Here is a 26,466-nt window from a genome sequence, read left to right on the forward strand (position 1 = left end):
TTTCCACCTCTAGTTGTGTGTGGTTTGCTTCTTTTAACTCTTAAAAAAATTTAATTCGTTTAAATTAAACAAATTATAAAATCAATTTTTAAAAAAAATAAATTAAATTAAATTACAAGGGAATCAATTACCACTCGCGCAAGCAGGTGCAAGAGACAAGTATATGTAAAACGAACAACTATTTTGCAAAACCTTAACAAAACATGCCCTCAGCTTCTCTAATCCCATGTGAAAGTCCCTTGCCATTTCCTTAGTAACATTTTGAAGTTTACAAAAATGTACTTTGGCAATACAGAACACCCCAACACTCCTAAGATAAAGAAAGTTAAGGTTTCACAATACAATTAATTGAGAATATGAATAGTGACCCAATCACTATAAGCACATGGAATGTCCCTTGTCTCCCCAAAATGGGATTCACTCTTTCAACATGATCCCTTATGTATGGCAATTTACGTGTGGTGTCTTTTCAAGTCTAACATATGAACAATACAAACGGAGTGATGTGAAACACATGTGGTCATTGAGCTTCACGTACGGGACAACTTGCTCAAATATCATGAAAAAAAATAAATTCCATCATAAAATCAATTAACAATATAGAAAATAATTCAATTACTTATAATATTATTTGATACATATATCCAATCCACTGAAAATCTTCTTGGTGTAATAAAAAATTTGGAAAACAGATACGGAGATAGAAGTGATAGATTGTACAACTTTTGCCACAGGTTTTGAATAATAACTTCAGTAGTGGTCAGTACTGAAAAATATTCAATCCAGCCTTCCGACACCACAGTAATTTACCGGCTTTAACCTCCCACTTTTAATATGTTGCGATCAGTACTGAAAAATAAAAGTTCATTGGGAAATTGATTAAAATAAAAGTTCATGGGAAAACTGGCAGCCTCTTTACAAGTTCCAGGAGGAGGAGGCAATCAGCAAATACAGCGATTTCCAAAAAAAGAAGTCTGTCAATCTGGATCACACATTCCAATATGAATCCATGTAAACAAACTGTCTATATCGAAGTCCAACATTAACATATCAGACGGTTTAACATGAGCACATTCCCCTCGTGTACATGTATACAACAATGGATGCAAATTATCACCTGACGAACTGTGTCCCGAAGGTGAAACTGGATTGAGATATGGGGAAGAAAACTGATGTTTTCAACACAACTTAGGTGAATAACAATAAAAAAAACATCGCTTAGGAAGCTCCATGTGATATCCGGCCTGTGATACTTGACAACTTAAATAGATAAGATCATATGTAAGTCACGAGAAAAGAGCAGAGTTGATCGAACCCGAGATTGAAGAGATTTGTACGATGTAGCAATTGGTAACAGAGGGCCAAACTGTCATAACGAATTGGCACAGGAGTTGTTCTTGTCCTTCCAGACATTGTGTGGAACAATTGAATGTAAACAGCCCTTTCGAAGACAGGTAGTCCTGCTTTGAGCTTTCATTGACTACAATTCGTCATGCCCCATGCTTCCGCTGCCTGTCAAAAGAAAGACGCAGCATGCACTTATGAGACACTTGAGGTTGGTAATAAACAAGAGAAACTTTTCTTTTTTACTTCAGAACTCAGTTCAGAATTTTTTTTAGCATGGTGAAACAACACTTTCGAGTTTGTGCTCGAGTTGTTAGATCATTGTCTTCTATGGAAAAATGTTTGTAGGTATGCTGAAATCCAAAACTACCATCAAAATGGAGAAAGATTTTACCTGGAGACTTTTCTTTGAAGAAAAATGAGATCTCTCGTTGAGCTGATTGAAGAGAATCCGACCCATGAACACAGTTTCTTTGTAAATCCTTCCCGCACATTGCTCTTATGCTGGGGAAAAAAAAGGAACTAATCAGGACATCCAGCACGGAAATGGATACACGGTGAAGTTGTACTATGAAATTTAAGAAAGAGTTAACAAGTATAAAGACGATTAAACAATAACATAAAATACCTGTTGGGATGAGTAATCTTTGCTTTACTTGCATCAGTTGGGCCAATTAAAGTGCGCCAATCTGCAACAGCGTTTTCCTTCTCCAAAACCATAATCAATACTGGTCCACTGATAAAGTATTGAGTGGGAGGAGGAGAGAGAAGACAACATCGTAATGCAGCAACAACAAAACATCACAGAAACTACCCCAAAATAAGCAGTGAATTGAAAGTTTATTCAAGGAAGAACACCACACTCATAATATTTCGGTCTTCTGATTAAAACAAGGAAATATTTGCTAGAACAGAACTATGTTGTATTGCAAAAGCTCTAGAATAGGAGGGGTAGGCCTTGCAATAAAGACTTCTCATAATTGAAAACTTGGGAAGAACCTCAACATCCCACAAAACTAGCTCTAATAAGCTTCCGATCATTCTCGTACGTATAAATAGCTCATGTGTGAGATGAATTCAGATTGCCATGGTAAGGCACTGAGTGAACAATGATGCCTTCTTTCGATCAGTTATTACGAAGTGAATAAGTTGCATATCTATGCTTATACATAAGTTAAGCAATTTTGTTTGCTACTGTTCATTGGCATGTGTTCACGGGCAATGAATGCATATATGTGTGTTTCGAGTAGATACCAGCAAAAACAAGAAAGATACATGTTGACATGTAAATTACTATCATAGAATAAGAAAGATGTGAAAGCGAGACGGAAACATAAACAAAGCAAAACCATCAAAGACGTTTAAGTCAATCAGCTATGCATCACAAGAAACAACTGATATGAAGCTTGCGAAGATTAAACATCCAAACATATTGATCTAGCAATTAGCCAAGAAAACTAAGAATAATTTCCATGAGTTCAGCAGATACCTTGTCATGTACCTGACTAGGTCAGAAAAGAAGCTCCTCGAAGAATGCTCGGCATAGAAGCTCATTGCAGCGTCCTCGTCAAGTTGGACGAGCCTTTCGTTGAGGATTCTAAACCCAGAATCCGAAATAGCATTCTTTATCTTATCAGTGTAGTTATCATACAACCCATCTGGCTTTATTATTGCTAATGTCATCTCCTTCTCTGCAGTTGCATCAGACCTACACTTTTACAAAACATTAAATCAAAGACCCGTTAGGAAATACTACTCAAATACATATAGCAAGCAGTTCTGCTCACGAGCGTTTTTGCTATAAGTGCTTTTATTAGAAGCATGTCGAAATTTGTATAGAAAACTGAAGTGCTTCCTGGAAAAGCACTTTCAGTGTAATCTCAGCCTCCAAACATGGCGTTATTAGTAATCAAAACGGAAAGTTGAAAACTTTAGATTCGGGGTTACCTGCAAGGGAGAGACAGAGAGACCACAAAGCCGATCAAGAGAAAGTTAGAGACGATCGAAACCACTCTGGGGAGCATCTTGTGATCGAAACCAGCAGTGGATTCACTGTAATAGCAATCGAATTAGTTGCTGCACAATGACATAATAAACAGAATCAGATAATCGGCTGTTTGGTTGCCGACAAAAAAATTCAGTGAAGATTGATGCTTTTCGATCTCAGAGGGAGAGAGATTTAATTTTCTCGGCATCCAAACAGAAGGTCGGTATGGACTAGAAAGAAAAGGAAAAGGGTGGGGTGGGGGCGGGAAAGGGAAAAAAAGGGACAAACCAGAAAATTGGGAGGCTTGGAGTTTGGGCTGGCAAATGACAACTGTCGAAACACCGTAAACTCCGAACCGGACTTGAAATTATTTGACTCCCAATTACCTTCTCGCTGAGTTCATATTTTGACTTATATAGACGATGATTTTAAAATTAAATTATTATGACGTATACATTTTGAAACCTAGCTCAAATCATCTGTCTTTAATATAAATATATCATTATAGTATAAAATAAATACACGAGTGATTTTTTGTATTTCAACTTTCATTATCATGGAAATCAGGCAATTATCGCAACTCCTTTAAAATAGTATTTAAAATGACGATAAAAGATGATTATTTTGAAGTGCTAACAATACCTTTGAAATGTTTGGTCTCTCGTCTCTTGCATTAAGCTAGATAACTCATTAGATTTAATATATCTTGAAGCCAGAAATGGACGTCAGTTTTTAAGAAAGGGATATGTTTAATTCATGATTAATCTTCAACTTCAACAATATTTGAAAGTCGCCATCTGTTCCTACTTCAACATGTCTCTGAGTCTAATAAATGCAGTCATACGCACCAAACGAGCCCAAAAGAAAATACAACATATATGATAGAGAAACTTCGATTAGAAGAAGAAATTTCATCATATATTAAAAACACAACAGATGTTATATACAAACATAAGATTCTTCTGCTTTGCTCTTCAATTCCTTGATATACTCTATCGTTACATCATCCTGCGAATAGTTCATAGCAACAATTCAGGCACTCAATGCAGGCAAGGGCAGTGCAGACTTGTGTGAGAACAATCGCGCACTGGTTGTTCATGTGCGAACAAGTCCTAATGAAACACATGCAACAGACGCGGTCCAGTACTCGGCTGCAGCAGTTGGAAGCCGCGTTCACCAACATTTCTGTGGCATCAGCCGGCTTTTCTTCTTCGCTTCCTGGTGCTTTGTTCTGGACCGTTGCAGTCAAGTTACCAAAGCCAAAACCCAGGTTTCCGAGGATTATCACCTTCTGGTTATTCGACTCTGGCTTCTTCCGCTGAGTAATTTTGTTGTAGACCTACTTGGAAGTTGGAAGCAATTAGATTACTTCTATTATTTATTGCTAAGCAATAAGAGTACTTCAATGCGAGCGTTAACTGGTTATAAACTCAAAAGCATCATCCAGGAACTCAGTTACTTATTTTGAGATTATTAGAGAGAGAATAATGAATTCAAGCTTCATATAATGGCAAACTCCGGTAGGAGGTGGATTTAGATAGGGTGGAATAAAGTAACTTAAATAACTTTATCTTAGAAGGGTAACACGTAATATGCATATCTTCACAGCCTAAACGAATTCATGACAGAACACTTTCTCTGCAGATCACTGACAAGGAACTCAGGAGAACCCTTTATCTACCTAGAAAAGAACAAGGTAGGTATGTCTAGCAAACATCATATAAGAAACACAGGAAGAGCTAAAGATGCATACCTCTTGGATCATAACTGATTCCGGTGCTTTCTTTCCCTCATTAGTCAGCAATAGTATCATGCAAGTGTACTCAGATGGAACCCCTGTTTGTTTGCTCAATTTAGAAACCTAGAAGCAAAGCAGGTTGAACAATTGTAGTGGATGTCAAAAGGGTACATAAATCCGAACTTCTACCAACAAAATAATTAAGAAAATCTTCATTTTTCTATAAACTCTGAATCATAATTAGCATGAAATTTGAAAATATAGTGAGGGTTATGGTTAGATAAGGTAGAGATAGGGAATCGGTGCAGTTGCAGAAGAGCATCCAGCCAATCTTGCTTATCTATAATTCAATGACAGAAGAATTCATCAAACTCCAACGAAAAAAAGAAAGAAGAAAAAACCTTCTCTTCTAGCTCTTCACTTCCCAATAACCATGCATGAGCTGTAAGCATGTCAATGTGCCTTCTTGCAAGCACCTGTTCCAGAAAAAAGCAGGTAAATGAGTCCATTTCTTTGATTTGAAGAGAAAAGAAGGCATAAGTTCATCAATACCAAGAGTACTTGCATGGAAGTAAAGAGGGCAGGCAGATCATTGCTTACTGTGATTCTACGTAACATTTTCAATTTCTTACCTGATCAAGTGGAATATCCTTAGATCTTTGCACTTTCAAGTCTATTACAAAATTGCTCATATCAGCCAAGGTACCACGAACTTTAATGGAATCGGGAAAGCTTCCCTCGTATCTGCCTGACATGATCAATGGACTTCCAGATGAAAGGTCTGGAATATGAGATGGATACCGCTGCAAGGAGCAACAGAAAAGTACAACATGCCACTATGCAGTTAGAAATTGGAATGGAAACATTGTTAGATGAAAAAGTAGTAATATTTAAAGTCCTCCTAGCAAAATAGACTCTAATATCATTAAACCTCAAGATACAAAATGGGACACAAATTTCAGCCAAAAGCCCAATACTAGCATACCTCAAGTGAATCAAGAGAGTCTAAAGCATCCACGGTTATATTGGCAAGAATCACTGACGACGCACTTGTGAATAACCTTTGCATTTTATAGTCAATTGACTCTGCAACGAAAGAATATATTGAAGTATATAATACTCTATGTTAATAGCTTAATACATGTAGGAAGAGAGAGAGGGAGAGAGAGAGAGAGAGAGAGAGAGAGAGAGAGAAAATTCCTTAGTTTGAGACCATCACACAAGATTAGAATCATTAAACACAAGATTAGCATCATTACTAATAAAACACATAATTATCGTATTTCGTATTGACAACTTATTATTTTGGTGAACAATGATGAAATTACAGTTAAAAGAAAGGGGGAAGGAACTGACCTGAATCATAAGCAGCATCATAGTAGCCCTTCCCAATTTGGGCTAGCATTTGCAGAAAGTAATGGTTACAATATAAACCTGTCAAGATATTTCAGGAAAACTAAGTCACAAATTCTAGAAAGGAAGAGTAATACGATCATCAATATTTTAATAGTCGTCAAACTAAATGATCTTGATCCAAAAGAAAAATCCAACAAGTAAAGGAACAATACCCTTACCTATGCCAAGAGTAGATATGCGAGGACAAACTGAACCTGCACTAGCATAACCTTTCATAAAAGTGCAAATCTCCCTCTCATTTTCAACTGCCCCATCAGTTACGAGAAAGATGAAGGGAAGTGAATCAACCGTCTTGGCCAACAATATCATAGCCTAAAACAAATCAGACCACAGGATACAAAATCAGATGCTCTTCAAAGAGCGTGCATGTTGTTGAAATCGATTAGACAGAAATCATTTCGAAATATGCATGAATGCACAGTGGTCACTAGGAGGGCATGTTCAACATTTGGGATACCTCTCTGAGGGGAAGCAAGATATTTGTACCACCATTCGCATTAAGATTGGCATCAACCCAGTTCTTAGCTTTTAGCATTGCCTCATTTGTTGCCAACTCCATTGATGATGAGAATAAGTGAACCCCTTCATTGAAAGCTATTATGTTGAAAGTATCTTCTCGGTTGAGATTAGAAAGTGATGCCAACAGTGCATTCTTTGCATTTTCAAGAGGGTCTCCCAGCATGCTTCGACTCATATCAACAATGAATATAACTTGCCTTTTAAAAACCTATAAATTCAGCAATATAAAGTTAGAATTACCATGGCAAAAGGCCGTAAAAGTCCGTTTAAAAAAAAAAAAAAAAAATTATTTGGGACATGGAACTGGAAAATTCACCATCTAATACGAATGATTATCCCATTACAACCTCAATGCAACATTATATAAAGTTAGAATGAAATAGGTGTTAGGGCTAAACGAACCCTTCTAATCTGGGTATTCCGGGGCATCAGATAGAAGTAGAACATCTCCCTATCATCAAAATCACGAAGCGTTGGAGATTGCAAGAACACACCACCATACAAGTCATTTGTATGAACCTGTAAATACAGTTTCCATTCAAGATGAAAAAACACATATCATGATTGCTCTGTGACCATCATTTTCTTAAAAAACTTCTCACAAAGTGATGCATATCACAAAATTCATTAATAACACAAGCATTGATTCAAAGCCTTACAGTGTATGAAAAACTAAAGGCCGCACTTGACCATGATTGTACCTCTGCTTCATATGAAAAACTCAATCTACCGCTTTGGCGCCTCACCTCCTACAAAATCATTAGTCAGTAGTCAGTAATCAGTATCACTTCACATACATCCAAGGACTATATGGAACTTACGAAAATGATTTACCTTAAGAGGGTGGCTGGTACTTTTCCATGAAAGGTCTATGTTAGTACCGACATTCACATTCAACAAAATCTTTTCCCGCTTTGAAATTTTCCTCCCAACGGGATTGACATATGCCGGAAAACGAAAAGGTACACTGAGGGAGAAGTGGCCATCATGATACAACAATTTCTGAGACCATCTGATCTTGAACGAAAGTAATGAGCCTCCATCAACCTGTGGGACCTTCAAAGTGTATGCCTGGCGTTTCAGAAAGTAACCATCTTGGCCTACTTTCTCCACATTTCTTGGGTCCTCCGCCGCGATCAGCTGAGTCCGATATGATCTTCCGCCGGCTTCAGACTCAACACCTAGAAGTGAACCCTGTTAGCCAAATCATGTTTTTTTCTTGAGAATTTATTAAAAATATAGCCTATAAAACTTCATATTACAAATAATTAGGTACCAAAATATTTAAAAAAAAAAATATATATATATATATATTATTTAAGTCCTTCCATTTCCAATTTCAACCCTTCAGTTAACTTAATTCACATTAATCACTAATACAAATTTCTTTTCTTTTTTTTTACTGGATCAGAAAAAATAAGCAAATTACATTAACTTAATCTAGATTAATTAGTAGCACAAATTTCTTCCCTTATTTTTTATTGAATAAAAAAAATACACAAATTTCAAAAGATTAAAAGCTTCCAATGCTCCACATAAGTCAGAAGTCCCACTACCTGCTCGCCCATCGGCACGGCCACGCGACACTCGCACCTTTTCGCGGCGGAAACACAATGAACGCGCCACGTGCCGCTCACGGTAACAAACGCAGTGTCCAGGTAAACCTCGATCTCCATACCTATCCCGTGCATATGCAGAGGTATCAACGCGGGCGGTTGACACAGGCCGTGGACGTACGGCTGGTAGCTCGGAATGTCCGGATTATCGACGATTTCCGGGTCGGAAACCACCGCGTACACCATCGGAGCCTCCGGAAAATAAGACTTCGATGACCTCTTCATCTCCGACGGATTGGGGACCGACTCCTTGCCGTAGAACACCCGCTTGGAGAGGCCGAGGCCGTACTCGACGCAGCTGGTGAACTCGGTAGCCATTTCGCCGGAAACTTAGGGTTTTGAGAGCTGAAGAGAGAGGTGGTGAGATGGTTTGGAAGGAGAAGGTGTGAGGTTTGCGAAGGTAAGCTTTCGGCTTTCGGCTTTCGGCTTTTGAAAGGCAGTTAAAGAGAGAGGGGACGAACGGTCTGGTGGAGGGAAGATTAATTTTTTAATTAATTGTGGGTTTAATGAGTATTTAATGGTAAAAGTGCCAATTAATGTCAGACATGTTTCTGTCAGTGGTGGGTTTTGAACTTTTCACGACAAAAAGACAAATCGGTGGGGCACAAGTCATCTACGTTGAGGGATAGATATTGTGTCTCCAGGTGGATGCTGAGATCGTGTGCCCGCCACTGGGACCCTGCCACGTCTGTAAATTCTCTACGGAGAAGCAACCAAACGACCACTGCAGAAAGAATAAATTATATGCTATTGTTAATTAAATTTTGATTAACGAATTTTTTCCTATTGGACAAATCAGTAACTTTGTTAGACACTACAGTTCAAATCATTTTGGTAATGGCTAAAAACATTGAGATATCCAAATTTTTTTTTACATAAAAGTAAAAATGTTTATGCGTTACAAAAGCAATTTTTTATAGTCCTATATTATATTATTATAAATGATTTTTTAGTATGTCCTAGTAAAAATTAGGATGGTGCGAAGCAATTTTCATATACTATTGTTGTGATGTGGTTCAATCAAAAGATGCGAAATGATTGATTTTTAAGAGAATAACTTGGCATTTGACAAGAATTCTAAAGTTGAGTAAGGTGATTATCCAATTAAGAAACCCTGAGATGGAGCCATTAAGCTTCTTTGCCTTAATGGGAAGGGAAGAATGTTTGAATTGGAGTTTAATGTCTTAGTTGGTATTGGTAAGGGGGGGATACCTCGCTTTTGATGTCTTGGTTTCATAGTTTGGGATTAGGGATGGGTAACGGTTATAGCGGGTGGGTAACCGTAGTTATTTACCCATAAGCGTTTATACTCATACCCGCATAACTATTTACCTGTTGGGTAATTGCCTAAACGATTATACTCATACACGTAACCGTTTATAAATGGTTAACCATACTCATTTAACTGTAACCGTTTAATACATGTTTACCCATTTACCTTTTTAACCCATTTATCTTTTTTTTTTACCATTACCCATTTTTCACCCATCTAAATGTTTTTTTTTTACCAATCCCAAACCAAATTTTCGGGAATCTCAAATATTTATGGGATTTTGGGACAAATCGAAAACCCCAAATTAAAATATGAAATTATGAATTGTTCTTCAAATCGGAATCCCCAGTTCCCCACAATCTTTGCTAGAAGTCAGATCTTGAAAGTAGAAGATGAAGCCAGTTAATGATAAAACGATCACAAAAGACTACGAAACATACTTTGGGGTGCTCCATGGTGCTCCCAAAATATCCTATATATTTCAAAGGATAAAAACGTGTAAGCAGATGCAATCTCTACATCTTTCAACTTTGGAGAACTTCCCGCAACTCTAAGTGTTCAATATGTTGGATTTAATAGTCTTAGGTGCAGACATTGATCTAAGGATGGCTGAGTGAGGGTTTTATTTGAATTCAACGGTTGAGATTAAATCTCAACCAAATCCGATAGTTGTTACAATTCCAAATATATAATTAAAATTAAATAATATATATTTTTTCGGTTCGGTTTGGAATTATCGAACGAATGAAAATGTGAGACCCGTACTGAAATTTCGAGATTGGTTCGGGATTAGGTATCGAAATTTTCAGGATTTGAGATTTGAGATTTTTTCAGTTTGGTTTCGGAATTTTTTCGGTTCAGTTTGGAATTTTCAGTATTTTTTCCCACCCCTATAGAACATGGTTTGTGTTAATTTTACATATATAAAATAAATGAGTAAACGGTTACTCGTTTATAACTGCGGTTAATACCCATAACCACTCATTTAAATTTCACGGGTAAACAGTTATACCCATAACCGTTTATTTATCTAAACGGTTACCCATAACCGTAACCGTGAGGTTTATATGGCAGGTAACCGCGGTTAACCGCGGGTATTTTGCCCATCCCTATTTGGGATTTCTTTGCACTCGTTGCCAAAAACATTGATAAACTGAAGATAATTGTTTTACTATTGTGCCTTGAATTTAACCGAAGGATAGACAGAGGATGCAGTAGTAGAAAAGAGAGAAAAGAGAGGTATAGGGAAGTTCTGTGTGTGTCTTTTCCTCAGCTTGGTGATTTTATTTATAGTAAACTAACATGTTTACTTGTCCTTCAAGTACAAAAGCCTAAGATATTCTAGATCACATAAGAATCTTAAATACAATTTACTAAGATTTACGCAATCAGACACATGCTATAATTTTTATTACAACATTTAATAGTTTATATAAAATGAAATATGTGTTTCTAATTAATTGACCAAAATAATTAAAAGTGTATACACCAAACTAGGGGTGGTTCGGTATGGGATCCCATACCGAAACTCTTGTCCCGATTCCCATACCGAAATTTTCGGGAATCTCAATTTCAATACCGATCCCAAATCAAATTTTCGGGAATCCCAATTTTCGGGAATCCCGAAATAATTTCGGGATTTCGGGACAAATCGGGAATCCCGAAATAATTTTGGGCTTTTGGGCTTTTGGACAAAAAAAGCTAATATTGGTCCAATTGGCCTAATATTGGGCCGTGCCCACTGAATGTAACAGCCCCATATGGGCTTTACTTGATTCAATCAAATAAGAAGACATGACCTTCATATCGAAAGCCAAAACTAAATAGCACGAATTTTGTCAAGAAGACATGACCTTCAGTTTCTGTGACTCAAGTTCCACTCCTTTTGCTTATCTAGTTACAGTCAAAACTAAATAGCACGAATTTTGTCAAGATATAACCTTCATATCGAAAGCCAAAAGTTCCATAAATTCACCCCCACCCGAATTTCACCAAATGAAAGAAGACATTCGAGAAAATATATAACATGTTTTAAAACAAAGTTCACACTCTACAAATCAAATTAAATGCGAAAACATGCCCCGAACTACAAGTAGATTATACACATCAAATTCATAAGACTGGACTGATAAAGAGAAAAGGCATCGCATTATTATAAGAACAAGAATTCCCAGTGCCTAATAACAAAAAATGCTAAATTGAAACCAGAAATAAGAAAACCAACCACTTACCGGGGGTTGAGCAGTCCGCTGGGCCGCCTCGATGTTCCTAGTAAGCTGCGAGAGCTGCGAAAGCGCTGCCACGGCCGCTGGATTCAACCCACCATAGCCCGAGCTCGAATCCACCTGCTGCTTCTGATCCTCCGCAACCCCATGTGGGTAATACGCATTCTGCAAATGGGTCGGGTCAGGATCCGCCGTTTGTGGCTGTTGGGGCGGAAGTGGGACCCCGGGAGGATGAATCGAAATGGGTTCTTAATGGTATTGGTGGTGGTGGGCGGTGGCGTAATCCTGGGTGGTGGTGGTGGGATTGTAGTATTGTTGGTATTGTTGTTGGTGGTCGGATTGTTGGGGGTGATTGTAGGGATAATAGGCCTGGTAGGAATAGGATTGGTCGTAGGATTGGATTCTTGAGGGATCGAATGAACGGAGGAACTGAAATGTGATCTGACCTAAAAACAAATCAACGGCATAGATTAAATCCAAAATAATCAACGGTTGAAATAATTCTCTTATAATTAAAAAATTATATATATATATATATATATATATTTTTTTTTTCGGTTCGGTATGGGAATACCGAAAAAATGAAATGCAATACCGAATCCCATACCGAAACTTTCGGTTTGGTTTGGGATTACGTCCCGAAAATTTCGGGAATTTTGGTTTGGGATTTTTTTGGTTTGGGATCGGGATTTTTTTGGTTTGGTTTGGGATTTTTGGGATTTTTTTCCAGCCCTACACCAAACCAATAACATTTTCATTAATCTACTGAAATAACTAAGAGAATAGGATGATGGTTTGTCAGTGGGATTAAGCTAATAATTTCTTTAACCCAACAACTTGACTTCAACTTTGTCAAAAGCTTCTTTTGCAATAGACTAATATATATGATTATTTCTCATGTTTAATGTGTTACTCTAAGATCGACAAAAAGGAAAATATAAGGGCCTTTTTGGTATCTTATTTGAAATCTTTTATCATTTCTCAAAACATTTATTAAGAACATTTTTTTAGAACAATTTTTTTAAGACTCAAAAACTTGATTGGTTTGCGATTTAAAATTTTTAAATCTTACATCTTAAACTAGACAAATGGATCTAAAAAGAGGGATAAAGAGAAGAGATGAGAAAAGAAAGTAAGAGATGATTGAAGGAAATAGTAAAAAGAGAGGGGATCAGACGAGATAGAGAGGAAGAGAAGTGAGAGAAAGAACCGAGAGAAAAAAGAGAGCGGATTGGAGAAGAGACGAAAAAGGTAAAAAAAAGAGGAAAGAGAGAGATTGATTTGGAGTGAGAGGGGAGGAGGGAGAGAAAAGAAATGAGTGAGCTTAAGTTTAAAAACTCACTTTTTATGTTTTTAGAGAATAGACTGTATTTTTTAGTTAGGCTTGAGTTCAGTTTTCGAAAATAATCCTACCAAACAAGTTTTTAAGGCCTAAAACTTGAAAATTATTTTTTAGTTTAAAAAGTTAAATTCAAGTAGAGTACCAAACATGGCCTAAGATTTTAAAATTCATGATGTTGAAATATAATTATGATACCATGGTTTTCACAATTTGTGTAATCGTGCACTATCCATTCCTTTGTGTCATGATGGTTTACGGGCCGTTCACAAGCTTTGACACCAAACATTCAATTCAATAAACAATAAAGAAGTTCATAGAATGAAGGGGATTCTTCATCTTGCTTCACTCGTTCTTATGTTGTAGTTTAAGGAGATAAAAACTTTTCTTTTCTCATTGATTTGTTACTAGGTTGACTGACGGCAGCAGCACTAGTTACACCTCTCTCTCTTAAGCTATGCCCTGATTCACAACCCTAAGTGAGGGACAATAGCGGACCTTGCCCCATGAAGTAGTTCATTTTCTTGCATTCCTAAGTATCTGAACAACTCCTCTTTCTTCAATTGTGAATCAAATTCTAAGTCATCCTATACCTATACCAGGAGAAACATTCTCAGGGGGAAGGACATTCTAAAAATGGGAAGTCATTGGGTAATTTGGAATGGGCAAAGAGCAAAATTCCGGCTTGATTGGTGGGTTGGTGAAGGCCAATTGGTGGACGTAGCAACCCAGCAAATTCCACCTGCTAGTTTTAATGCTCAGATATGTGATTATATTGATGAAGATGGAAATTTGAAGTGTGAAGGTACACCAAAACATTGGTGTACTAATATAAATATAATTGTAGTGAAATAAGTCAATTAATTAAGAAAGAAAATAATATAATTGTTTTTTATTTAATTAATTAATTATAAAGAATATGAACAGTTGTATTTCAACGGGAAATGTAACTTTTCTTTGAAGAATATAACTCCTCTAGAAAAGGTATTTCATCTCTATATATTCACCAAATTTCTTTTTGTTAGGATAATTCAATTTCATTCTCCCTCTCTAATTCGTACTCTTCACACCATCTTATGATCGATAGTTTAAGCGACATCGGCTTATTCTATGGCGACAGTGCTGTTTATGCCAACTAAAGATATCACCGGTTGCCTTCACAGTGCTGTTTATCCAAATTGAAGGTGTGTCGACGAAAGGAGAAAAGAAAAAATCTCAAGGTTGTTAAGAGAATTTGCGCAGGGTAGTTGTGTGTTGAATTGGAGAGGGCTGTTTCGATGTCTTCCCTCCCTATTTATAGCAACAAGTCTTCTCTGGATCAAGTTAAAACCCTACTCGGATTAGGACTTCTTATCCTGGTCAAACACTATCTCGACCAGTCCTATTTTCACTACGACTTTGAACCCAGTCCTTTATCAAGCTGCATTCACTTCCGGGTTATCAATATCTTTATCTTGCCGAAACTCCTTATTGGGCTAGGATTCAATTCCCCGTTCTCGCAGCAAGACTTGGCCGACCTAGGCTAGGAAGCCCATGAACTAGACGATCCAAGATAACCTTTTCGTAAGACCTTCTGGGTCGAGAATAGAACTCGGTCCAAACCAACATTTTGGGCCTAAACAACTATAATAACGTCTTACAAGTATTATAGGAGTTTTGAACTCTTTTGCCCGTGTGGTAAAAATCCTATCAGCAAGTTTACTCCCTACTTACTGAGCTTAAAAAGCTCACCTATTTGTTTTGTTTCCATTTGATTTTATAAATTTCAGGGGCAGACTCTAGTACTGATTTGGCTAAAATCCGTAATCAAGAAGGTATAAACTGAAGCTTACTTGGAATTGGCATGACTGCATTTTGCTGGGATGTTTATCGAACCTTTGTCTCACTGCACCTTTAAGTTTATTTCTTTTGAGCCGTAAACTTTCCTACCTTAGTGGCTGTTGTGTACACCTCATTTAATCGACTTTATTAAAATTCTCTTAAATCCTAATTTGACTACACCTCATTTAATCGACTACCTTGGATTTGGATGTATTCTTTAAATCCTTTCTATCCTAATTTGACTAGACCATGATTTTAAAGTCTTTAAAATCTTTTTTTTAAATCCTAATTGACTACACCCTCATTTTAAAGTCTACTAAAATCCTATCAATTCCTAGTTGGACAAGACCCACCTAAGTTCAGAGCCAAATATGTAGTTTACTCTAGCACTAAAGTGTCATTGGGTAAAACAAATTTGGATGGTTATTTGGGCTTTTGTTTCAAATATTCTCTCATGCTTGCTCTCCAAAGTTTTGGCCCATCTCCATATTTTGGGCTCCCCAAACAAAATGCAATACATGCGACATTGTTTCAACCTTGAACATATTCAGCTAACTTGGGAAAAAAGCTTTCGTGTGTTTCCTCTTCTAATTAAAATCCCTCCCACTAGTAGCCATTACAGTCCGATACGCCAACTCGAAGGAACCCTAAAAACCAGATAAGAAGAAGAAGAAGCTCAGAAATTGAAGCAATCAAATCATGAGTCGAGGAAGCGGAGGCGGATACGATCGTCACATCACGATTTTCTCACCCGAAGGTCGTCTCTTCCAAGTCGGTATGTGATAATCTCCAATACATTCTGTGCGATTTCTCCGATTTGAATCTCGGATGATCCTTCAGCGAGGGCAGATTTGTGGGTTTTTGGTTTTTTAGGGTTTTACGGGTCACCGAGATCAAAACCCATATAATTGTTTTATCATTTTGTTTTAATGCTGAAATCTGGGGAGAAATTCAAGATTATAGAAGCGAATGTGTAGTTTGTTTGTATTGGGTTCTGGTTGGTGTGTCATTTGCTAGATCAATTATACATCAGTCAAATTAAGTAGCTTAATTTGTATGGGTTTTCGGTTTCTTGTCGGCACTAAAAGACAGTCGACTTAAATTTCGGTTTATTGGATGCTGAACTTGATCCCTGTAAGGGATATTGTTTTCTGAGTTGGTTTTTTCTTCTTCTTATGATTGGATAGAGTATGCTTTTAAGGCTGTTAAAGCTGCTGGGATCACCTCCATTGGTGTCCGGGGAAAGGATTCAGTATGTGTTGTGACCCAGAAGAAAGTCCCGGTGAGTATTGTTGGTGGTATAACTGAGTCTTTATTCTCATACCATGCTGTGAATTAGTGCGGGTTGTAAATACGTCATGATATTAATGCAGGACAAGCTTTTGGATCAGACAAGTGTCACACATCTTTTCCCCATCACTAAGTTCGTAGGGTTGCTGGCCACTGGAATGACAGGTTTCTTTTTCTTCTCCGTTAACTTTTGTTGGAAGCTTTAACTCGAACATTTGTGCTTTCGGCAATGTTTAGTTCTTTTGTAGTTCAACAGCTCACATTGGTTCATCCTCTTGACATGTAATTTTGTAGCTGATGCGAGGACCCTAGTTTCGCAAGCAAGGAATGAAGCAGCTGAGTTTCGTTTCAAATATGGATATGAGATGCCCGTGGATGTGTTGGCTAAATGGTAATCACTTTAAGTGTTTATACAATACTATGTTAGGCTATATTACAACTGAACTTTTAGCATGCAGTTTTTCAGTATTCCTATCTTGAGTTATATTTTAAGTTAGAGTTGTTTAATTGTATCCATTGTATGTTTTTCACTTGTTTTGGCTGTTTTTGTTTGGGCCAGTCTTGTTGAATTTAACAGTTCAAGTAAGATTTGTTCACCCCTTCCTCTTAATTGGATATGTAGAATGATGGACACCATAATGGGATGCCATGGTCCTTTAGTTATGGGGTTTATTGTCGGGGTTATTCCCCCCCCCCCCCCCCCTTCTGAAATTATGTACAGCCGCTCTCTCTATCTCTCCTCTCTCTCTCTTCCCCTCTCTCCCTCCCTGACTAGGTTTATGTAAAAGAAATAATTTAATTTTGTCCTTTGGATAAAGTAAATATTGTAATGCAAGTGTGCATGGACTTTTCTGCTTAACCTTAGAATTCAAGGGATTTGGATCTTCCAGTCAAAAGATCAGGGGATCATTTCTCTAGGTTAGAGGTTTTGGTTGCATTGTCTAGGTGATCCCTCTTGTATCTTCTCATTTGTTATTTCAAGGAAAGGATGTTTAGATGAAATGCCCCAAGCAAAGCTTTTTTTTCCCTGGATGGGGAAAGGATCGGCAAACTTAAGCCATTAGTTTCTGTAATGGTTGTTCCAGAGCGAGCATTCAGCATATGAAATTACCCCACTTCAAATTTGTATTCAATGAATGGGTATTGGGATTCAGATAACCTCTATTTCCTAGAGAGCCACTAGATAATTGACTATACTTTAAATACTGCCTCTTATTTTCCATCCATACCAATTCCAAGTTTCTAGTATTACAGTCAGAACAGTACAGACTACTGTATATAATTGCAAAGTCATCTCATTATCTTTTATTGATAAGATTTGTATGACAGGATTGCAGACAAATCACAAATCTATACTCAACATGCTTACATGAGGCCACTTGGAGTAGGTTTGTTTCTAATCCGTTCTATAGCAGTGGATAATCTTTTCTACTAGCAAAGAACTACATCATGCAATGATGCATACTGATTGTTTCTCTTCCTCCCTCCCCCCTATATAACCTGGTTTGTCTTTTGCATTTTCACTGATGTTATCATTATCTACAATTTATGTTTGCTTTCAAAGTGGCTATGGTTTTGGGCATTGATGAAGAGCTCGGACCTCAACTCTACAAGTGTGACCCAGCTGGCCATTACTTTGGTCACAAGGTAAGTGCCAAGAATATTTCTTTTCATGTAACTTAATGTAAAGAACTCTAAAGTATGTATGCAGCATAATGGAATTTTCTGTGAGAACCACCCTCACTTCTCACAAGTTTCAATTTTGCATCAACCCTATTTTGGTTTACTCATTAAACAGATACCTTCTTGCAAGGTTCTCTCCTTTCTCTTTAGTACATGCTTTTACATTTATAGAAAGCACTTAAGATTAACTTGCATCCCTACAATATGTAGATCGTTTCGACAAAGATCAAAGAGAAAAATATAATCATCTTGAGACATCACTATTAGTTCTACTCTGCCATAGTTATATCTTTGTTTTAGAGCATCGATCTATGGTTCTAGTTCTCAACTGATCTCTAATTAAGCATCTTAGGCTACAAGTGCTGGATTGAAAGAGCAAGAGGCCATCAATTTCTTGGAGAAGAAAATGAAGAATGAGCCTTCATTCTCTTACGACGAGACTGTGCAGGTAGACGTTGTTGTCATGGTATATTGAACAGGGTGCATAAGATATTTTACCTATTAGATAAAATCTATTTCTGGAGATTTTGATGGTTTTTAGCTATTGAACTATGATTATGTTAACTATAACAAAAGTAGGAATGAGAATAATGATAATAATAAATAATAAGAATACTATTTTGGGTTCCTTCTCTAACTTCCCATATTTGTTTATTTGTAGACTTGTATTTCTGCCCTGCAATCAGTTCTCCAAGAGGATTTCAAGGCCACCGAAATTGAGGTATTTGAAACCCCCATTTTAGTGTTCGAAATTTTTTACTGCTCTCTTATGAGAACCTTAAATGCGTTCTTGTTGGCATATCGGTAATAAACTTTTCATTGCTTGTATGGTGTGACGGTATAATTTTCACATAGGTTTTAACTTGTCTTGACATGGCACTCTGTTGAGAGCTAACAGTAGATCAAATAACATTTACGAAGGCAATTTAGTTTGTTGCATTGGGATCATATGTGCTACTCCAAAGGCCTCTGAAGAGCCAAGTCAATTGTTTGCCTTCACTCTTCCATTTTCCGTAGGAGCCTAATAGGGTCTGAAAATAATCTTGTTTTGCATCGTCTGTAGCAACCTGCTTCCAGTTCGCTATCATATACCTTTTTAAGTGTACTATCTACTACTCAGGACTCTGTTCTGTCTATCTAACAATCTGTTAATTACATTGATAGGGTAATACTGGGTTTTTATGAGATCTCTCTTGATCGCTGCTTTGCAAAGTTACTTTCCATATCCTATTTTGCATGTTTACGTATATATAATTTCCGTCAATTTCTTGGCCGTACATGACATGCATTAAATTTTAGCCATATGTTGACGGTGCGACAATGCATTGCAGCAGCAGTAAATTTATCGAATAAAATGTATGTTAATTTTCCATTGACAATATTCAGGTTGGGGTGGTGGTAAAGGAGAACCCTGTCTTCAGAGTGTTGTCTACCGAAGAGATTGATGAGCACTTGACTGCTATAAGTGAGCGAGACTAAGTCCTAGGCTAAAAGGCAATACTGTCCGGAGATGCTCATATTCGAAAGTTTGCTGGACATTTACGTATCCCATTTAGAATATAATGTTCACCTAAAACTATAAGCGATTTGGACAGGATGTTTACTCGTGTAACTTTTCGTTAGTTGAATTACTGTTGTAAGATTGTCAAAATTCACTGTCTTCATGATTTGTAGTCTTTTTCCAGAATTACTAGTTGAGTTGAACTTAACCTCTGTCCAAGATCTTTCTAAACTATCCTATGACTAGGAAATGGAAAAGAAGAAAATTACAACTATACAATTACCCATATAGTTATGTTAGTGTTGACCCTAAAAACTACCAAGCCTACGTGGCGCGCAGGCCGAGTAATCTATAAGCTAATTACGTCCTTCGGTGAATGCGGGGTGTGCCAACTCGTCGGTCGAGCTTGGTCGAGGAGTAAAATTTGTTGATGTTGTGTTGGGTGCGCGGTTGACTTCTGCATCTTGCGATTGCGGTCGAGGAAGGAACACGTATCGGCCTCTTAGGTCCTCGAACCTGAAGACAAGGCTACTATTCTTACGAAGTTCACGAATCGTCGTCATCGAATTCGGTCACAGTGATGGTATTCGTCAGAGTAAACTCATGCCGAATCGACACCAAAGTGTAAGGGCACAAATACTCAAAGCAGATATGAGTCTTAATAGTGAACGTGGTTCGGCCGTCTAAATGTCGAACTCTAAATCCTACTTGAGAGTATCCAATCATAAAATAACTCAGTGTGCAATGCGCCGAGCTCAGTAAGCTGTAACACCTCACTTCGCTAAGAAGGCTAATGAGATGACCTCAATCAATAAGGATTCGGAAACCCTTCTCGACTGAGACTTGGATAGGTAACCAACCGTCCTCGCCGCAGTGCTGTTGATGCCAACGGAAAATGTTGCGAGATTGGTTGATTCTACGGCAACAGAGCTATCTATGCCGACTGAAGATATCACCGGTTGCTTTCACAGTGCTGTTGATGCCAACGGAAGATGTGTCAGCGAAAAGAGAAAATAAAAAATCTCAAGTTGTTGAGAGAGTTTGCGCAAGGCAGTTGTGTGTTCAATTGGAGGTGTTTTTGTTGTTGCACAACCACTCCTATTTATAGAGACATGCATGCTTGACATGGCTTGATCCTTGAGTAGAGTCCAATTTCAATCTCCCATGTGTTTGACGTGGCTTGATCTTCGAATGATTATATTTGATCTTTGATGTGGTTTGCATGCGCCGATTAATCTTCCAGCAGCCCTCATCTCAAATTGGATGAGTACCTATTTAAAATGTCCACGAAAAATCATCCATGTTTGACGGGATCAAAACCCATATAATTGCATGAGGTTATCATGCAATTATACAGCCAAATAAAACCATGTTTAATTTAAAATATCCACATCCTTATCACACATGAATGTGAATCTCTTGTAGACTTGTTTTGTATTCCATTTATCTTGTACGAGAAAATCAAGATAATTTATTAAAAGATAATTATTATGATTAAAGCCATAATATTATCTCTTAACAACAACAAAATTATCTTAACTTTCTTATCCGATGGTCTAGAACCATGCTCACTCAACGGCCTCAATTGCTCGGGCCGATATTGTAAAATCGGGTCCAAACAGTTAGTAACTTTCAGTAGGGAAGTATTGTAACATTGGGGGACGACCACCCACCCAACAACGTTTAAAGGACCCCCCCCCACCCAAACCAACTCCAACAAACACCCACCCAAGACGATGCGAATCTTGTCAGAGGAAGACGACGGTGAATCTTAGTGGAGGAAGATGATAGCGACAATGATGGACAAAGAAGGTAAGGAGGGTGGTAGCGGCGACGGGGCTAGCAAGTGGGTGGATGTTAGTCTTTGTTGCTAGGGTTGGGTGATGGGGTGGTGGTGGCTGTTGGGTCGAAGGCCGGGGTTGGGTGGTGGCTGTGGCTGTTAGGTGGAAGGGAGAGGAAAGGGAGGAATGCATTTCTCAAATCTTAGGGTTTTAGGGTTGGGTAGCTTGTTCGGGCAAACTATTAAAAGGAGATGTGCATCAACTCTGGTGAGCAAAAATGCTCCCTTTCTTCTTCAGCTACACTGGAACTGATTAATGGTTGATTTGGGTATTCCATTTTGTTGTCAAAACACTTGTAGTGCTAACTTAAATTATTTTCGCGTAAAATTGGATTCAATTGGATATTCTTTTTGTTCCTAAAGACAAATATTCGGCTACTTAAGTAGAAAAAGTATTCATTAGGCAGAGAAAGCTGGCTTCTTCTTTTTCTCCATGCGATCGTCAAGACTCGCAAAAAAAGAATCCAAGTTATGGCCAATTTTCCAATGAGAGAGAGGCTGCGGCAAGAGAGAATGTTGAGAAATTGTAAAATGTATAGAGATTGTGATTCTCATTTTATAAAGATAGATGATTCACATGAGAAAATAAGCATGGTTCATCGTTTCTTTTCAGCCAATCAAAATTAAAGATCTTGTTACCCTACAAATGTTGAAGGTGTGCTGCCTACGTTTACATTTTTTGGCCTTAACAGGGAACGATATATGTTACAACAGAAGAAAACACAATCTCTTGTTTTCATTTGATAATAAGAGAGATTACTACTATTGCCCGAAGGACGTAGGCACACTTACCAAACCTAAAAAATATTGTGTCTTATTTACTTTATTCTACAGCACACATATCGTCTATTTCACAACACGCTATTAGTACAAGAAGCTCTCGTGTCAGTAGAAAGCATAACACTATAAATCCGATGAAGCACTACTTATCTATCACCTATGTTGGCTGGAACTTCACATACAAGAAAATCCTTTCATTTCATCTTCATATCTTTGTATGACTAATTTTCTTAAAGTAAATATACATTGGTTATATAACTATTATTATTATAATTATTGGCAGAAAATCTGATAGCCATGTAAATGAGGACCATAAGTTCCTTAATCCGTGCACAAATTAAATATGGGCATGAATTCCAAAACTATGAACCTAAAGGTTCCAATGATGCCGATATCGAGAATAAATTTCGAGTACATTATGAATAATGTTAAGAACTTGATAACATTTTGTGTAGGCATTTGTTTATATGGTATGAATTAATTATCGCAAGTTCCGTTGTACTTGAATTTCTTCCTTTTGGAACAAGAAAATGGACATAGTAAAACTCAATTTGATTATCATCGACATATTAATGGAACCAAAAATTTTCATAGATTCCTATATCTAACAAGCTGGACCAGAAGTTTCATGCATGTATAAAACTAGAATAAAGGGAACTTTTCTATATATATACACGTGCATACACATGAGTTACAACTAAAAAAATAAACAAACATAGGGAGCCTTCACAAAAGTTGCTCATGTGAAGCCTGCAGTACCCCAAAAGGGGGAGGCACTAGAGATGGATCATGTGAAGCCTCAATACTTGGTGGATTTTCAGAAGAATGAGGCACCAGAGGTTGATCATTTGAAGCCATAGTACTTCCAGATGGTGGAGGCAATGGATGCCTTTGGAATAGAGCCACGAACCTCTGATTGTCACTTTGAATCCGACTTTCAGATTCCTGCAACTGATCGAGTAATTATTTGCATGAATGTGCAACTCTTTATTCTCGTGCTTGAGCTCTCTAATTTCTTGTCTAAGGCTTGCCACCTCAGCCATTAGTGATTCAACTTGGCGGGATCGAGCAAGTAGATGTTGACCCATATTGGATACAGAGCTCGCACATTGAACACTAAAAGCCAAAGAGTCTTAAACAACCAATTCATCAGACCTTTTCGAAAGTATTATTTTATCCTTAGGAGTGAGAAGATTCCTAGCTACTACTGTGACAGTTATATTATTCTTCATCACAGAGTCCCCAACCTTAAGAAGACCATTAGAGGATAAGAAGGATGGGCGCAATATGTTGTCTTAAAGAGGCACGTTTGCATCTTCCACAACATTCAAATTGAAATGATGGTCAGATGGACAAGCCATTTTCAAAAAAGATGAAAGAAAAGGAAATCATATAAAGTGAAATCTCAAAAATACAAGAGAAGCAATTTCCATAAGCGGGCAACTTTTCGAACGTGCTTTTTTTTATACAATCGATGCCTCTATAAAATGAGAGGCAACACGACCACTTGTTCAAAAATCAAAGAGACATCATTCTCTGAATTTCAAAAGCCGAATTTTCCTAAATTAAGTTCATTGGCACTTCTCAGACGCATTCTCATCTTTCTGGATATCAAGGATAACTCTATCAAAATATCTTTGACAAAGTTTGGACGCGTGAATTTTACCGTTTCAACTACACCACTGTTGTCGACAAGTGTGAAGAAGATGGTCCTAACAACATCACCACCTGCTGTAGGGAAATTCCTATATATGTTGACTCTCGTCCTCCATGGTAAGGCAGAGCTCCAAAAAATGTCTAACTCTTCTTCCTTGTCGAGAATGCATCTTTAACCAAGTCTCTCAAAATGCCTAACTCATTTCCTCAGCAAGAAAATATTTTTCATCGCGAAGTTTTACATCAGCATCAAAGTCTTCTACTATTTTCTTAAAGAGTAAAAGTATCTCATATCGTCAAGGTCGAGAGCAAGAGTATCTCATATTATGTTTTTTTCCCTGTCTTTTCCTTTACCCTTGCTTTTGCCTACAAGACAAGAGAAAAAAAAAGAAGCAACCAGTCGGAACTTGAAATCAAACTTCTGGTCTATATTGCCCATAACCTTTGCTTGATCTCTTGCCTTGCATTGCTCTCAAGTAGTCATCTTCAACTATTGTTGGAATCGGGTTTCAAGTCACCAACATCACATAATAGTTGGTACGCTATTGGCTCTTTACACTGAGGCTGCCAAGTATGGATGAGTCACCAAAAGGTGATGCTTTGAATGACCATTCAAAGGCACAAGTTGCACACCACTTCAGTTATGCAGGAGGTTGAAACTGAAGGACCAATGATGAACCTATAAAAGTTCAAAGGGAGAAAATAAGTGGTTGACTAAGTGAATGGAATACCAAAGTTCGATGATGGGAATCCTACTCACAACCCCAGCAAACTCTAGCATTTTATATCATTCACATGATGTACAAAAAGGTAATCCAAAATTTGAAAATTACTAATTAATTACAAGTTACAAAGATGCCACACGGATTGAAGTCTTAATAAGACTATCCATAGACTTGGCATTACTGAACTGTTACATGCCCACAATATGACAGTTGCCGTATGGATTCAAGTTCCAAAAGACAATCCATGGAGATGGGAATTTTAATATATCTCATGCCTGAAGTATGATGAATGTATAGGTTCCAATGATTCAACTCCCCAGAAGTAGAGATTAAAAATCCAAGTTCTATAATGCTCTAGAAGAGGTTATGATCCAAATTCTCTAAATAATTCATCTAATAAGATATGATTGTCCTAGAAGAGACAATATAAAGCCCATGAAGAGGCAAGGATATCCAAAGTAATGAAATGCTCATAAATATGCATGTGCATGCACATGAGAATGATGGGATCATGAATTGATGATTACTAATGCTAATTTTGGTTTTACAATAGCTACTAAATTCATCAATGAGCTGTGTTGAACCATGTTCTTTTGTTCGTCGATGAAAAGAAAAGTTATTAGTCAAATTGGAGAAGGGCAATTCTATTAAAATTTAGTAAGAACACATAGAAATGGACCTGTTCTACAAATTGCCAAATGATGTTGAACCCAAGAAGTTATATATGGGCATTTGTAATACAATGAACTACACTCACATGGTATGACACAAGGTTCCTAGTTGAAACCTGAAATTTTAATACACTCTTATAAACTTGATTTCCTATTGTGAAACTTGTTCATTTCAATGGAGAATTATACATATTATACAAAGGCTTATGAAATTTCTGAAGCATATCTCTATAAGTAAATCCCTTAAGTATACATGGAAGCAAGTTGCTCTGTATAAATTCCAAAAGAGAATGTGTTATGAAGTGTAGAAAATTCCTGAAGAATTCAAATTGCTTGAAAAAAAGCCCTGGAAGGGTAAAGCATAAATTATGTACGCAATACCGATGGATTGTATAAATTGTCTTAGTGAGTACTATCGTTATGATATTGTTGCAACCTACTAAATCTTTTGCAAGAGTTAATATTAGATTGGGACTCCTAAAGAGTGTAGAAAGATTATAAAGTATTGAAAGAAATATTATCTTGAACTGCAGATCGAACAATATGTCAACGTGAATCTTATCCATCAAAATGTTTATGTATTAAAGAATCATATGGATTGAAGATCATGAGTTGAACACTCAACTGATTAATCGATATTTAGACACTAAGAAAGATCATTCCTCGTGAGGGAAAACATGAATTGATATTTGGTCCAGAAGAACCACATCTTAGTGAAGTATGTTTGTACCATACTTAGGGCCTCCATATTTAGATCTCGTATAAATACTTGAGGGACTCAAATGTAATTATGTAATAAATGAAGGGGCAAATATGTAGTAAGTGAGGAGCCCTTATTCTATAAAAGGACCCCTCACTCTCCTCATTAGGAGAGGCCAATTCAGAGGCCATTTCTTAGGCCATGGGAAGAGCTCTCATCCTCACATACAGAGGCTATCTCCCTCACAATCCTCTCAGAGAAATACAATATCAGTGTGGACGTAGCCCAAACATTGGGGTGAACCACGATACATCTTGTGTTATTTACATTTCTTGCAGATTC

General features: G+C 37.3%; 3 protein-coding genes across 4 annotated transcripts; 1 reads left to right on the plus strand and 2 right to left on the minus strand.

Moving 5' to 3' along the window:
• Positions 1–850: 850 nt before the first annotated feature.
• LOC126612603 (probable nucleoside diphosphate kinase 5) lies at positions 851–3,640 on the minus strand. Of its 2 annotated transcripts, none has more exons than XM_050281066.1 (5): positions 3,292–3,640; positions 2,846–3,052; positions 1,973–2,080; positions 1,739–1,848; positions 851–1,512 (listed from the first exon to the last, which is right to left on the minus strand). In XM_050281066.1, the coding sequence occupies exons 1-5, from the start codon at positions 3,366–3,368 to the stop codon at positions 1,481–1,483; spliced, it is 534 nt and encodes a 177-aa protein (XP_050137023.1). In that variant the 5' UTR covers positions 3,369–3,640; the 3' UTR covers positions 851–1,480. The 2 variants fall into 2 exon arrangements, with proteins under 2 accessions (XP_050137023.1, XP_050137022.1); XM_050281065.1 differs by having other exon boundaries at positions 2,834–3,052; positions 3,292–3,626.
• A 587-nt stretch (positions 3,641–4,227) lies between these two features.
• On the minus strand, positions 4,228–9,100 carry LOC126612621 (uncharacterized). Its single transcript, XM_050281086.1, has 12 exons — positions 8,561–9,100; positions 7,839–8,198; positions 7,664–7,753; positions 7,407–7,523; positions 6,943–7,212; positions 6,644–6,797; positions 6,426–6,503; positions 6,055–6,155; positions 5,702–5,872; positions 5,471–5,545; positions 5,085–5,192; positions 4,228–4,670 (listed from the first exon to the last, which is right to left on the minus strand). Exons 1-12 carry the CDS (start codon positions 8,936–8,938, stop codon positions 4,335–4,337), a joined length of 2,238 nt encoding a protein of 745 aa, XP_050137043.1. The 5' UTR covers positions 8,939–9,100; the 3' UTR covers positions 4,228–4,334.
• A 6,730-nt stretch (positions 9,101–15,830) lies between these two features.
• On the plus strand, positions 15,831–19,960 carry LOC126610142 (proteasome subunit alpha type-6-like). The gene is made up of 9 exons (XM_050278127.1): positions 15,831–16,053; positions 16,466–16,560; positions 16,652–16,733; positions 16,863–16,959; positions 17,898–17,956; positions 18,133–18,215; positions 18,604–18,699; positions 18,913–18,972; positions 19,638–19,960. Exons 1-9 carry the CDS (start codon positions 15,978–15,980, stop codon positions 19,728–19,730), a joined length of 741 nt encoding a protein of 246 aa, XP_050134084.1. The 5' UTR covers positions 15,831–15,977; the 3' UTR covers positions 19,731–19,960.
• The last annotated feature ends 6,506 nt before the right edge of the window (positions 19,961–26,466 follow it).

This window comes from Malus sylvestris, chromosome 17, assembly GCF_916048215.2.
Source record: "Malus sylvestris chromosome 17, drMalSylv7.2, whole genome shotgun sequence".
Lineage (NCBI taxonomy): Eukaryota > Viridiplantae > Streptophyta > Magnoliopsida > Rosales > Rosaceae > Malus > Malus sylvestris.

Coding starts and splice junctions, on each gene's coding strand:
- LOC126610142 (XM_050278127.1), top strand. CDS start 15,978: ATGAGTCGAGGAAGCGGAGGCGGATACGATCGTCACATCACGATTTTC. Junction 18,700..18,912: donor CTTACGACGAGACTGTGCAG/GTAGACGTTGTT, acceptor GTTTATTTGTAG/ACTTGTATTTCTGCCCTGCA. Junction 18,973..19,637: donor TCAAGGCCACCGAAATTGAG/GTATTTGAAACC, acceptor GACAATATTCAG/GTTGGGGTGGTGGTAAAGGA.
- LOC126612621 (XM_050281086.1), bottom strand. CDS start 8,938: ATGGCTACCGAGTTCACCAGCTGCGTCGAGTACGGCCTCGGCCTCTCC. Junction 7,213..7,406: donor GGAATACCCAGATTAGAAGG/GTTCGTTTAGCC, acceptor CTGAATTTATAG/GTTTTTAAAAGGCAAGTTAT. Junction 6,798..6,942: donor TCTTGCTTCCCCTCAGAGAG/GTATCCCAAATG, acceptor GATTTGTTTTAG/GCTATGATATTGTTGGCCAA.
- LOC126612603 (XM_050281065.1), bottom strand. CDS start 3,368: ATGCTCCCCAGAGTGGTTTCGATCGTCTCTAACTTTCTCTTGATCGGC. Junction 1,849..1,972: donor AAGATTACTCATCCCAACAG/GTATTTTATGTT, acceptor TTTTTTCCCCAG/CATAAGAGCAATGTGCGGGA. Junction 1,513..1,738: donor CTTCAAAGAAAAGTCTCCAG/GTAAAATCTTTC, acceptor TTCTTTTGACAG/GCAGCGGAAGCATGGGGCAT.